Source organism: Bemisia tabaci, chromosome 1 (genome assembly GCF_918797505.1).
Source record: "Bemisia tabaci chromosome 1, PGI_BMITA_v3".
Classification (NCBI taxonomy): domain Eukaryota; kingdom Metazoa; phylum Arthropoda; class Insecta; order Hemiptera; family Aleyrodidae; genus Bemisia; species Bemisia tabaci.
In genome coordinates this window covers 62122944-62136303 of record NC_092793.1, presented here as the reverse complement: position 1 = coordinate 62136303, position 13360 = coordinate 62122944, and the positions used below count along the sequence as shown (strand labels likewise).

The 13360-nt window shown below is 37.2% G+C and overlaps 1 protein-coding gene across 9 annotated transcripts in view; it reads left to right on the top strand.

Moving 5' to 3' along the window:
- Nucleotides 1-10879, top strand: part of Root (ciliary rootlet coiled-coil, rootletin) — a 348852-nt gene extending 337973 nt beyond the window's left edge. For all 9 annotated transcript variants that reach the window (XM_072305010.1, XM_072305017.1, XM_072304988.1 and 6 more), the window contains 6 exons: nucleotides 640-819; nucleotides 1267-1479; nucleotides 2254-2541; nucleotides 3016-3209; nucleotides 3758-3884; nucleotides 5089-10879. In XM_072305010.1, coding sequence (XP_072161111.1) covers nucleotides 640-819; nucleotides 1267-1479; nucleotides 2254-2541; nucleotides 3016-3209; nucleotides 3758-3884; nucleotides 5089-5352 — 1266 coding nt within the window. In that variant the 3' untranslated portion in view covers nucleotides 5353-10879. The remainder of the gene's footprint in view (nucleotides 1-639; nucleotides 820-1266; nucleotides 1480-2253; nucleotides 2542-3015; nucleotides 3210-3757; nucleotides 3885-5088) is intronic.
- Nucleotides 10880-13360: the final 2481 nt, after the last annotated feature.

Sequence of the window (13360 nt, the reverse complement as noted above, 5' to 3'; positions counted from 1 at the left end):
CGCCATTCTTGTTTATCGACCCAAGGCGTTAGCTTTATTATTCTATGCCCAGAGATCATCAGGTAAATGACATCTTGTAACATCTTGAATGCCACCTATCCACGATTTTACTGGACGACCCCTACGTCTCCTTCCAGGCGGAACCCATAATCTAGCACCTTCTTAGGCAATCCGTCATCCGCCACTCCTTGAACATGACCATACCAGACAACCTGTTTGTTCATAATTTCATGCACGATGTTCTGCTCGGCGTTCATCATTTTACGCACTCTTTCATTCCTCACGTTATCCCTTCTCAAGATTCCGGCTGATCTTTGCCAGAAATCCATCTCAGTTGCCTTAAGAATCTTTTGGGTACGATCTTTCATGGGCCATACTTCACTGCCATAGGTCAGAATGCTTTTGATTATGGTGTCATAAATCAAATGCTTTTGATTATGGTGTCATAAATCAATCTCTTTTTTTCTTGCGAGATACTTTGATCCCTAAGAATCCTATTTAACATAGCAATAGCTTTCCTTCCCGTAGCTTCCTGTAGCTTTCCCTTTTCCTTTCATAGCTTTAATGACTACCAGTACAAAACTGAGGAGGGAGAGTGTTGAGCTGAACACACCACCTTGTTGTATTTTTATATTTCAGGATCGGTTAGACAGAGCCCGTGGATCAGTGCTTCGTCTAGAAAATGAGAAGAAACAATTGCAAGAAGACTTTAGCCGCACTGAAGCAAGAGCCTCGAAGCTAGAACTGCAGCGCGTAGCTTTGGAAGGAGATCTGCAGAGGATGCATATTGCACTTCAGGAAAGAGATAGCACTATTTCGGTGAGAAAAATACGATTGTAATACCTACAAGGTGCCTCTAGGTCAATGTAAAAAAATTTGGAAGGGTAAGCTAGCCCTCAAGGCAAAATGAAACCTTTTTGTTGCCTGAAAGTGGATGCAAAAATTAAACCCCTCCAAGCTATGATAGCGCCTACCTTCTTCATTACATCTTAAAATTGTATTAAATAATTTAAAAAGTCATTTGATTTCTCTCTCCATCCTCATAGTGCTCTTGTTTTAAAAATAAAATGCATTTTGCGCTTAATACTCTGCCTCCGACGGTCTCTGTTTTCTGCTACATTTAACTGCTTCTTGGCTATAGTATAAAAGTAAAGAAAAAAACATTTTTTCTCCATGTATGACTTTACCTATCTTGTTCCCTATCTCCTATTTTTGAAGAATATTTTAACTCTTTTCTCTTATTTTTTTGGTCGGTTGAATCCGTAGAAACTGAACGAACGATGTGAGTCCCAAAGTCGTACGATTGCATGTTTAGAAGAACGTTGTGCATCACTAAAGAGTACTGTTGAACAACTAACAATCACGTTAGAATCTGCTGCACTCTCTGAGTCAGAGTTACGCCACGAAGTTTCCTCACTTCAACGCACTCTGACAGACACATCTGCTACCTCTCAAGCATCAACTGAAAAGTTCAAACAGGTAACAGACTCTCACAATCAACCATTTGAAATAATGTCGTGCATTCATAATTCTACAATTTTTTACAGCAAATTTTTGTTTCATTTAAAAAAAAAATGTGTATTTATAAGATTTTGGTTTTGTACTCATCAAAATTGTGTTCAAAACATCGACTGCAGCACTGCCCTGTATTCCTGTACAATCTGGCACTAAGCACTCTGACTTTATGCCTGCTGCAGTGCTGCCCCATTTAGGCTGACATTGGGGGGAAATTAATTACAGTGGATAAATTGGATATTATGATATCGCTTATAACAACGTAGGTATTGGTCGTAACGACGGAGGTAGGTATCGGGCATAACGACGTGCGATCTGGTCGCACCCATGATTGACTTCCCATTGACTCAGTGTATTTGTGCATGGTTATAACACCAATTGGATATAAAGACCAAATCAGGCCGGTCCCTAGAGGGCCGATGTATCCGATTTCCACTGTATCAATTATCTAACGGATGCCCTATTTATTTCCTCAATTGCAACTGATTTATATGAGTTCTCCAAAAAATAACGAAAAAGTGATGAATGCAATAAGAACCCTCTTTTGAGCTTGGGTACCAATAGCCTCTTTGTGCCGGTGAAAACATGTGATTTTTGCTATTTTTTGTTTGAAAAAAACTGTACATTTTTAAAATGTTTGTTTGAATAAATCGAGTCCATAATAAACTTTAAATATATTCATCTAACGATCAATATCGCCCTTATTTAAAAACTCTGTTATTTTTTGTTTGTCCTCAGCTTCAGAAAGCGCTGATGAACAGCGAAAATGAGAGGCGTGTACTCAGTGAAAGGCTGGAAGCAATGCAGCAATCAGTAACAGAACAGCGACGTAACAATGAGTTGCAATCAGATCAGCTTGTCAGGTTAAAGTCTGAGATAAATAATCTAGAGCTGCAGAGACATAGTCTTGAAGCACAGCTGCGACTCAGTAATTGGCCAGCAGAGGCTTCAACACAACAGTCAAGTGACAGGCATTCTGCCGAACGAGCAGAATTGAAACTCAAAGTTGATTCATTGCAAGATAAGGTACTTATGTAATTGATTCAATGGCTTCAATCTTTCATTTATAGACTTTTAATTTTAGTGGTCACAATTAGCTTGTTTTTCAATGTGTTTGTACATTACAGAATCCCCTCAGGCTCTGAACTTGGCAGCAACCGTAAATTGCAACTCCAATATTACTCTAAAAAAATTGGACAGAAAGTGTGATTGAAGATTTCAGCCAAATATAACTTTGTTAAAAGTTACTTCTCGAAAACGTTTTTCAAAATTGATTTTATGTCTCCTTAGAGGTGTTGAAAATTTAATTTAGAGATGGGAAAAAACAAGATTATTAGAACTTGATCAAGCTCTGCAAAAAATTGAATTCTTTTTCACAGAGAAAGTGGGAGATTCAACAAGCATATCATTCCTATCAAATTTTTCAAACATTTTGACACTCATGTAATTACATTTTTCAAGATTTTTGTTGTCTGCTACTTTCTTATCTTTGTTTTCCAGGTGAGAAACTTAGAAAGTGAAAAACGAAATCTTGAAAGGAAACTTCAAGGCATAAGTTATGAACGAATAGATGCAGACAGCTCATACACTGTGGACAATGAACTGCGCGAAATGAAGGCCAAATGTTGCCGTCTAGAAACTCAACTTGCAGACAAGGAAGTGGAACTAGCAAGACTAAGGGCAGAACATGCCAAGTAAGTGAATAATTTTTTTAGAAAACTTTGAAGTTTATTCCCACCCCAAGAATAAAAACTTCTGTACCCCTTATAAAACTCAAATGGTTTTTTATTTTGAACAAATAGTAACATTATCACAGTTTCCACCATGAAATGGTCAATTAGACAAGTTTTGATGTTCATGAATAATTTTTAAGTTCTTATAATCTTATATTTCTTCTCATCGAACATGATATCCACTTGATTATTATCCGATTCGGATACATCATTCATAAACTAAAAATCCTAGCAAGCTTGCAAGTTTGTTGCTCATCACAGTTTATCCTGATATTGAAAAAAAAAATTCATGCATGAAGTCTTTTGATTTACTATGGCCATCTTTGGGATCTGAGATTTGATTACTGCCAAAATCTTATCTGCTCTCACCCGTAATAGTTTTTATGATATAAGGCGCTAATCATGGTTTTAATTTTCTGTCCTCGAAGCAATTCAATGAGAGAGGGAATACATTTTTTCCCCGCCTCTTACTTTCATAATTTAGACTCTATATTAATTTTTGTCTGTAGCTGTAAACTTGGGGGTGAAAGGAGTGGTGATATAGAAAGGTATCGATCAGCTCACCTTCAAGCGGAGAGATTGTTGGATGCTCGAGAGCAATCTCATCGTCAGCAAGTTCTTCGCCTTGAGAATCAGGTGACTCATTTATTCATCTATTCATTTATTAAACTCATCAGTTTTTCGCTATAGTGTTTGTGGAGATCACGATCCATCTTTAATCACTTTTTATAACCATGTATCCTCTCATTGCTGTTCCCAATAAATAATAAATGTAAAAATTATTTTCAACTTTAGAATAGAGTACATCTCTCATCCTCTTTATTTATATTACAAGCAAAAGCAACAAGTACAAGCACAAGTAGTTGTATTACAAGTAGTAATAATATAGTAGAACCTCGATTATCCACCACGATTTTTTCTTTGCTGAAACGTGGCATTTCCGGATACCATTTTTTGGGTCATAATCGAATGTATGTAGGTATTGTTTTTGTGTATTTTATCTCTAATTAAATTACTAACGATAAGTTTTAGAATTTTGATAGCGAATTTGCCAAGTTTGTGCTCTCTGGGTACAAACAGAGCCTGAAATGATGTTTTTTCAGTGTTTCTGTATAGTGTTTTCAATCATTTGACTTATTCGTTGTTCAACAATCCTGACTGCCACATTGTGTCGGAAGTACAGGATGATCCAAAAATCCCTTCCACCCCCTCTAACTTTTTACCAATTGAGGTACAGATTTGAAACTTAGGGGATGTTCCTAGGTCAAAGGGAGCTACTTTTTGGCCCCCTAAAATTTTCAGGGGATCCATTGGGGAGAAACGGACCCCAACTCTTAATTTTCAAATGGGAAGACCCCCTTAGTGATACCTCGTTCATAGCGCTTAAAAAAAGAAAACTTTGCGCGCAAACCCGAAGTCAATATGTCAAACCGTTTTAAAATGGCGGCCGGTTAAAGTTCAAACTGGCCGAAATTTCACACCGGTTATTTGTCGATGGATTTGCGCGAAAATCAGTATATAGAGGTATTTTCACACGAGAAAAACGAACTTGACGTTAGATTTTTTTTAAAAAAAAACGATATTTCCAAAATGGCCGCCGGTTGAAGTTCAAAATGGCCGAAAATTGCCACTTCGGTGTTTTGCTGATGGATTTGCCTAAAACTTGGAATTCTAGGGTATTTTGGCATAAAATTAACACTTTTGTTAAGATTTCTAAAAAAAACCAAAGAAAGTCAAGACGTAAGTACCTCGACTCAGTCTGCTCAAGTTTTGAAACACACCTTATCAACAAAATTCCATTCTTTTCAGGAAAAATTCATTGACCTGTTTAATTTTTCAGGTCCAGCTCTTGCGTGAGCAGCTAAGTCAAGAGGTGAAAAGAAGGCAAATGTACATCCTACGGAGCTCTCGCGCTGGCCGAGAAATGCAACAGCTACGTCAAGCCCTCGGAGACTCTCTACGAACAGTCTCTCAAGATCCTTCCTTGGATGCCTTACTTCTTGAACATGAAACTCGGAAGTTGGATTCAACGGTGCGATCAGTAACTCCAGGGCCTTTAGCTTTGCCTCCTCCTCGATCTTATTCTCCCTCTCTACAGAAGTAAGACTAATCTATCAGTTAGTTCGTTACATTTATTTGTTGAAAGCTTGCAACTGTAGAGTATTAGTACTGATGGAGTGTCAATAGTAAAAACTGAAGAGAATATGTGAATGTGTCCAGCTAAATTCAAAAGGATTGATTTCTACTGTAAAAATTAGCTTTTAATCATTGACTGAGAATTGTCTAGCAAGTCCTTTTCAAATGAAGCTCAGTCATGGGCATGAATTTATTGCTCACTAAATCGCCGGGATTTTGATCAGCAATTTTTGAACTGATTTTCTTATCTTTTGAATATTCAGGATTTTGCCTGTTGATTTTTTTGACTCTCAATGAACTTCTTCCCCGATTCAGAGATTATGCTCTCCTTTCAGCCATTCATCTGCGGCTTTGATTTTTTGGAAAAACTTTAAGTGTCCAGTAAAGCTTGAATAGAGATATTGGCTATTTTCTTAGATAAGGATCCAACACAATTTACAAAGAAATTTAAATGGTTTTAAGGGCTCAGTGTCGAGTATTTAGTGACCTTTCTCAGATTGGTAGTAGGTACTGTTTTTATGATGAGCATTATGAATTAGGTAGTTTTAACGAACCCTCATCTCCGTAGTCACTGTTATTGACATAAAGACTCAAGCCAAAATTTCTCTATCAATATTTTTGCTGTTGAAGAGAATTTCTAGTAAAGATTTCTTGTTAGTTTTTTAATTTTTCAGTTGATTTCTTTCTCTTTTTTTCTCCTTTCTTAAATTTGTATATTTATACTTGCTGTGCATAATTAATCCATCACAACATATAATGGAAACTCTTTTTATGTTGGTTTTGATTTTACTTTCCCATCTGTGCCATCTGTATGTATGGTAAATTATGCCCTGTGGAAACCAGAATACATTTTAAATGCGAATTTTTTTATTTATCTCAAACTTTCTCTCAAGCTTTTTTCTAGTCATTCCTTCAGGTTTCATCTAAGTATTTTTCCTATTGTTATTTTTCTAGCTCAGCTTCTTGTTCTCTTTTTTTCTTCGTTCATTCTTGTGCAATTAGGTACCCGCATTTATATTGCTATTTTACTTCAATCTTAGATCATTGCAGTAAGCCTAGTCAACTCCTTCATATTTACTCCAAGTAATATTTGATCAGTCTGAAAATTGATACGGATTATGAACTTCATACTTTGCGTTATTTACTCATTTATTTTTAACTTTTATTATTATATATATTTCATTTTATACTATGTTGATTGAGATGTGTTATATTGTAGTTGTCATCGTTTTTCGTTCATTCTGTTCATTTATGTAATATCGTTAGTCATTTGTCTCCTTTATTTTCTCTCATCATTTTTTCAACCATGAAAATCAGTTAATACTTGTATTCCTCTGACGTTGACTCAAGAGTTTTTATAAATAACTAGCTGCCCCCCCCCCCCCCCCCCCCGTGCACACGGGCAACACTCACGTTCGCAAATACTACACTCAGTTCATATGTAAAGTTTTTATTAATATCAATGAAAATTGTTCAATGAAAATCGACTGAAAGAATTTTCATGCTACTTTATTTTATTTATGCTACAGAATTTTAAAAGGTTTTAATTTCCTCAACAATAGAAGTTGCCGTCAGTTCTAATGATTTTGTCCCGTTGTAATTTATAACTCTTGCATTAAGAATTTTATACCATTTTTCTCCCTGTAGTTCCGGTATATTCGAATTGTCTGCAGTAATATACATCTGAAAGAGTAAAGAAGTCATTAATTATTATGTTACAAGACGCTAAAAAACCTGTTAATATGGCTATGATAAAAGGGTTAATACGTTAATATGTCAATAAGACGATAGATTTTTTACTTTTCAAGGCGTCTTAATGTATCGAAAAAGAAAGTGTTAATTCACAGTATTAGTTTATTGATGCATATGTTTCAGATCGAATTCCAATTATTTAATTTTACTTGAGAAAGAAATTGACTTAGTTCAGTAGGTATCTTAATGATTTGTAATATTATCTTATATACTTTTCAATTATTGCTGCAGTGTTTTGAAGAAAGTGGCATTCTGTCTAAAAGAAACTTTCTTAGAGGTCCCGTGCAACAGCGCTGCCATTTGATTTTATCAAGGGATTCCGATTTCCGGAGACATATTCTGATTTGCCAAAGTTCCGAGAAAAATTCCGATTCCTTAAAAAATTCTGGCAAAAAATTCCGAAATACGCCCGGCCTTAGTTCCTAAGATCGCCTAATTAGATCGAAAAGTCCCTAAATTTGATCAAGTGAATGGTCGAGCTGGCGAAAATCCGCCAATTTCTAGGAAATTCCGAAAATAGCTGAAAATTTTGGGGATTCGGAAGATTTCGGGATTTCCAATTATTTGAAAAGTTCCGAATTTCGGAATTACTTCCGGGAAATGGCAGCACTGCCATGCAATGACAAAGCGCAAAAAAGCAAGAACCTCCCTCAGCGCTCGGTGGGTGATCGTGTCCGTAGCGGCGCTTAGTTCATAAATCCCACTAGATCAGACATATTGTTCAAAAAATGCTGATTCCTATGGTAATTTGATCTGTTCTTTCCAAATTTTGTGTCAAAAAAGCCGGCAAAAATGTCTAAATGTAGGTTTTGAACGTCGAGAGCCGAAGAAATTGCTCCATAAAAAAGAGGATCTTGTGCTTCTTATAAAATGGAGGAAAAACACAATCATCGAACAGAAAAATGTTATCTTATCATCTATTCATGTAATTCTATTAAAAGGAAAATATTTCCGCTTCTGCAAATCCCAACAATATTGATTTTTAGCAGCAGGGCATGAGATCAAAGTTCCCTGAAAAATAAGCCTTAAAAAATAAATTTTTTAGAATATTGTAGACTGGCAAAGTGTCATTGCCGTTCGTTGCGCGGTTCTCTTTGGTACTTTTAGAAAGCATATATCCTAGAGATACCATATACCAAAGTACAAACGGTACAAACCGGTACAACCATATTTTTCGGATGCTTCTTTAAGGTGACCTCCAATTTCCGTGAAAATCGGATGTATGAGTTTTAAGGAACCACAGTACACAGTAAAGCGGCCAATGAAATATTTCAACACAAATGCATGTTTTAAGGGTTTTTAAGGTTTCCAATAGCATTTCTCGCTCTTTTGATACTGTAGGGTGGAAGGAGGGGGAGGGGGGCGACCAAATTCAGACAATCAATAATTTGTCATGGTCAACAATTTTCTTGAGCCCAGTAAATAATGATAATCTTTTTACATCCGTTCACGGATTCAGCCCACATAGGACTGGTTTTAAACCAATTTGGCAATGAATATGAAAATTCTACCATCACATGGCACCTAGGTTTAGAGTAAGTTGACCGTCGCTGACACCTGTTTTAGGTCGTACGAAGTCGCGGACCTCGGGGTTGACCCCAAGGAATCCGAATAATTTCGTGGTCCCGAAACCCACCAACCCCCCCTTGGAGGGTAAAGGGGGGGTTGGGGGATGATAAAAGTCACGGTTCTCGACCGAATTGCGTATTAGTCGCATCAGAATTGAAAAGCACGGAAAACTTCATGTGAAATTGACCCCTAAAAATCCATAATCGGCCCATCCAAGGCCCAAAAATGACCCCCTAAAGAGGGCGACAGTACCCTCCTCCATAATTTCTCTTTGGTCTCAAAATTGACGTAGATTCTCCAGAAAAAAATGATTTCCCAGGTAATCGACCCCGAGAAATCCAAATTTCATGGTCCCGAAGCTCCTCTATCTTCCCTTGGGGGGTAAACGGGGGGCCCAATTTTACAAATCGGGACTCCTTTCCGAATCGCAAATTGATTGCATCCAAATTGAGGAGCAGAACACATTTACATCTTAAGTGACCCCCAAGATTTCTAATTGACCCCCTTGAACGGCAGAAAGTAGCCCTCTGAGGAGGGGGGCTTCGCCATCTCCAAAAATTTCTCAAGATTCCTCTTTGGTCGCAAAATTGACGTCGATGCTCCAGAAAAAGACGGTTTTCCAGGTAATCGACCCCGAAGACTCTGAATTTCATGGTCCCTAAGCTCCGCTACCCGCTCTTTTGGGAAGAAACCGTCTTTTTCTGAAGAATCGACGTTAATTTTGCGACCAAAAAGGAATCATGAGAAATTTTTGTAGAGGGCGAAGACCCCCTCCTCAGGGGGTTACTTTTTGCCGTTCAAGGGGGTCAATTAGAACTCTTGGGGGTCACTTAAGATGTAAATGTGTTCTGCTCCTCAATTTGGATGCAATCAATTTGCGATTCGGAAAGGAGTCCCGATTTGTAAAATTGGGCCCCCCGTTTACCCCCCAAGGGGGGATAGAGGAGCTTCGGGACCATGAAATTTGGATTTCTCGGGGTCGATTACCTGGGAAATCATTTTTTTCTGGAGAATCTACGTCAATTTTGAGACCAAAGAGAAATTATGGAGGAGGGTACTGTCGCCCTCTTTAGGGGGTCATTTTTGGGCCTTGGATGGGCCGATTATGGATTTTTAGGGGTCACTTTCACATGAAGTTTTCCGTGCTTTTCAATTCTGATGCGACTAATACGCAATTCGGTTGGGAACAGTGACTTTTAGCATCCCCCCCCTTAGGGGGTAAAGGGGGGATTTCGGGACCACGAAATTCGGATTTCTGGGGGTCAATTCCCTATTCAACTCCGCGGTCCCCGACTTCGTCCGACCTAAAACAACCGAGAAAAAGGTCTGGTACGAGTGGCCTGAAACACTCTGTATGTATCAGACAGAAGATTTTATGTCAAGCAATAATGCTCTATGTAGTACTGTTAATTGTGATATAATTGTAAAGTTATGTTCCAAACATTAAAGCTAAGCACCTTCTTATCTTTTGTCTAATGTGATATCTGTTTCCTCTTTTAAGTAGTTAAATAAAAAATTCAAAATTGCAAAATAATTTGATAAAATACTGATTATTTTAATTTGTAAAAGCGTATTAAAATGAGTTTTTTACAACTAGAGTAAGACTGCTCTCTATCTAGAGCATCTTAAAATTATTATTAGCTAGTTAAAGTAATAATCCGTCCATTTATTAGACTGAAATTTTTACTGAACTTACATTCATGTATCTTTTTTTCATTTGTCATGTAATAAAAGTATTCTATAATGTGATATCATCCAAATTACTTCAAGTGCACCATTGAAAAAAGTAATGGCTTTCTATTGGACTGAAATGTTGATGATTTTTTATTCTCTAGGAAATCTTTTTTTTAGTCTTGAAGTTTCTCTTCCTACGAAAGAAGAATAAAAATTATCTGACAAAGAAAACAGGCCATGAATTTTGCGAAAAAAAGGGAAATACATAAAGCAATTTGGTCATCATAGGTGTATAAGTAACAGATTGTAAACTTTTGCAAAACATAAGTGTATCCTAAATGATAGAGAGTTGGCAATGTTTAAGGAGGCTGTAGAGTGTTTCACTTATTTTTCATTTCATTCTCTGCGTAACAAGTTTTTTCTCCTTCTTTTTTAGATGCCCTTATTTTTATTTCTGTTCTTGAAGTATCAATTAAATCGGCTCATGCAAAAACCTCTAATGTCCGTGTTTATTATTTTGAGTAAACTGCAAAAAACTGTAGAAGCCTTTTAAAAGCGGGATTAAAAAATCTTTAGAATCTCTGGGAAAACGGGAATCGCACATTGAAGAGTACGGCGCCATCTGGTGGCCGTGACTGGTAAACACCCATCACACAGTTATACGCTCATTAGTGTAATGCTAGCATTACACTGGCACTGAACCAGTTATACACTCAGCAGTATAAAGCTGAAAAAAATTCTTGTTTCCGTATCGATGTCATTTGATGTCAATTGTATGCTCATGAAATAATGCAATGATCGTTCGTGCATTAAGTATAGAGTGCTATTATAATTTTGATGAGGATTAAAGTTTAGTCCTATAATTATTAGAGCCCCTCTATACCCAGAGTTAAGAAAACTTACTTTTGGTTGGGCTGAAAGTGGCCTAAAAAAAATCAAATTCTGATTGGTTCTCGCTCATGGAGGCCGAAACGAGTGCACCAAGATGGCGGTACCTTGAATGTGAACAAGAATAATGAAAATATTACCTAATTGTGGTTTATCAAGAGTAAATTGTTATTTCCATCGATCCAAAATGAAAATAGATGAAGAAATTATTCACAAACCAATCTCATTTTCTTTTCAGTTGATCAATTTGTTGATGTTGTTGTTTTTGTGTGACAGACATTGCAGGATTCCTGATCCTTATCCCTCAATATCGTTTGTTTGGGTGCACTCGTTTCGGCCTCCATGGCCAGCCAAGGCCGGCTGCCAGTCAGCTGATAATCGAGTTGTCTTAACTCTGGGTATAAAGGGACTCTACCTATAATGAGAGAAATTCCGTGTTTTATTGCCATGTGTATATGCACGCTGATGTTTTCTAAATACATGGAATTTTAAATTGTAAATTTTTTTGTTCACAATGCCTTTTTTCCAATGAGAAAATAAAACAATAAAACACTTCTTTACTTCATATTTCTGCTAACCATTACATTTAAAGGAAAATGGTAGTGCGTTGGTCTTACTGACACTTTCTTCAATTTGAGGATTACCCACATTCTTGCGAAGAAGTCATTTTTCTTAACATCCTTGTACAATGAGCCTTTGCTTTTTTAGTTTTATTTTATGCCCATTTTTTAATGCCTCAGCATTCTCCTTAGCGGTAACAGAAAAATAAAAAAAAGTAATTTTGGTGAAAGCGCTCATTTTTCCTGAAATTTCAGGATGAACTTAAATTTACAGGTGTCATCGCAGGATTTGAAAAATACCTACATAATTGACCTCCTCAAGAAATCTAATCAGTGTCATTATCATTGACTTTCTCAATTATTCTGGGAAATTGTTATTAATTTTCCATTTTCCTGTACCTATATACTTCAGTTCCTATCGTAGTTTGGAAAATCGCTTTTGGCAACCGATAAGATATACTTAGTCCCTATGGATGAGCTAGCTTACTCTATTTGCATTAATCCACGAGGGGTTCGCGAAGCGGCGCTGGGGGTTTGGATCGCTTTGCGGTCAGGGGGCGTGAAGCGTCGTTGGGGGTTTGGGTCGCGTTGCGGTCAGGAGGCGCATCCCGTAGTTATTAATATGAACCTATAATTTAATGTCAATACATAACTCATTGTACAACTCTACTCCATACATAACCCCTAAGTAGTATCACACTCTGGCATAGAATAATAAATAGCTTCGCTAGCTTCGTCAGCTAGCTATTATTCTATATATGTGACTCTGGATTGTAATACCTACTCGATCAACTTAATGCTGACATATAACTCGTATATGCATAGCATTACACTTTTGAGTGTAATACTCGTTTATTGCTGACTAAGCTAATGCTAAAATATAACTCGTATACAGGGTGTTCGAAAAGTCCCCTCCCCCCCCCCCCTCTAACTTTTGACCTAATTGAGGTAGAGATTTGAAACTTGGAGGGTGTTCCTAGATCAAAGGGGACTACTTTTTGACCCCCCCCCCCAAATTTTGGGGGACCCCCATTTGGGGGGGTTACGGACCGTAACTTTTTTTTTTTCAAATGGGAAGACCCCCTTTGTGATACCTCGTTCGAAAGAGCATAAAAAAAGAAAATTTTTCGCGCAATCCCGAAGTCATTATCTCAAACCGTTTCAAAATGGCGGCCGGTTAAAGTTCAAAATGGCCGAAAATTCACACCGGTTATTTGTCGATGGATTTGCTCGGAAATCGGTAAGTAGGGGTATGTTGACACGAGAAAAACGAATTTGACGTTAGATTTTCAAAAAAGCCAAAATTTCCAAAATGGCCGGCGGTTAAAGTTCAAAATGACCAAAAATTGATTTTTTTAGAAATCTTAGTTCAAATTTGTTTACCTTATGCCAAAATACTCTCAAATTCCAAGTTTTAGGCAAATCCATCAGGAAAAAATCGAGGTGACAATTTTCGGCCATTTTAAACTTTAACCGGCGGCCATTTTGGAAATTTTGGTTCTTTTGAAAATCTAACATCAAATTCGTTTTTCT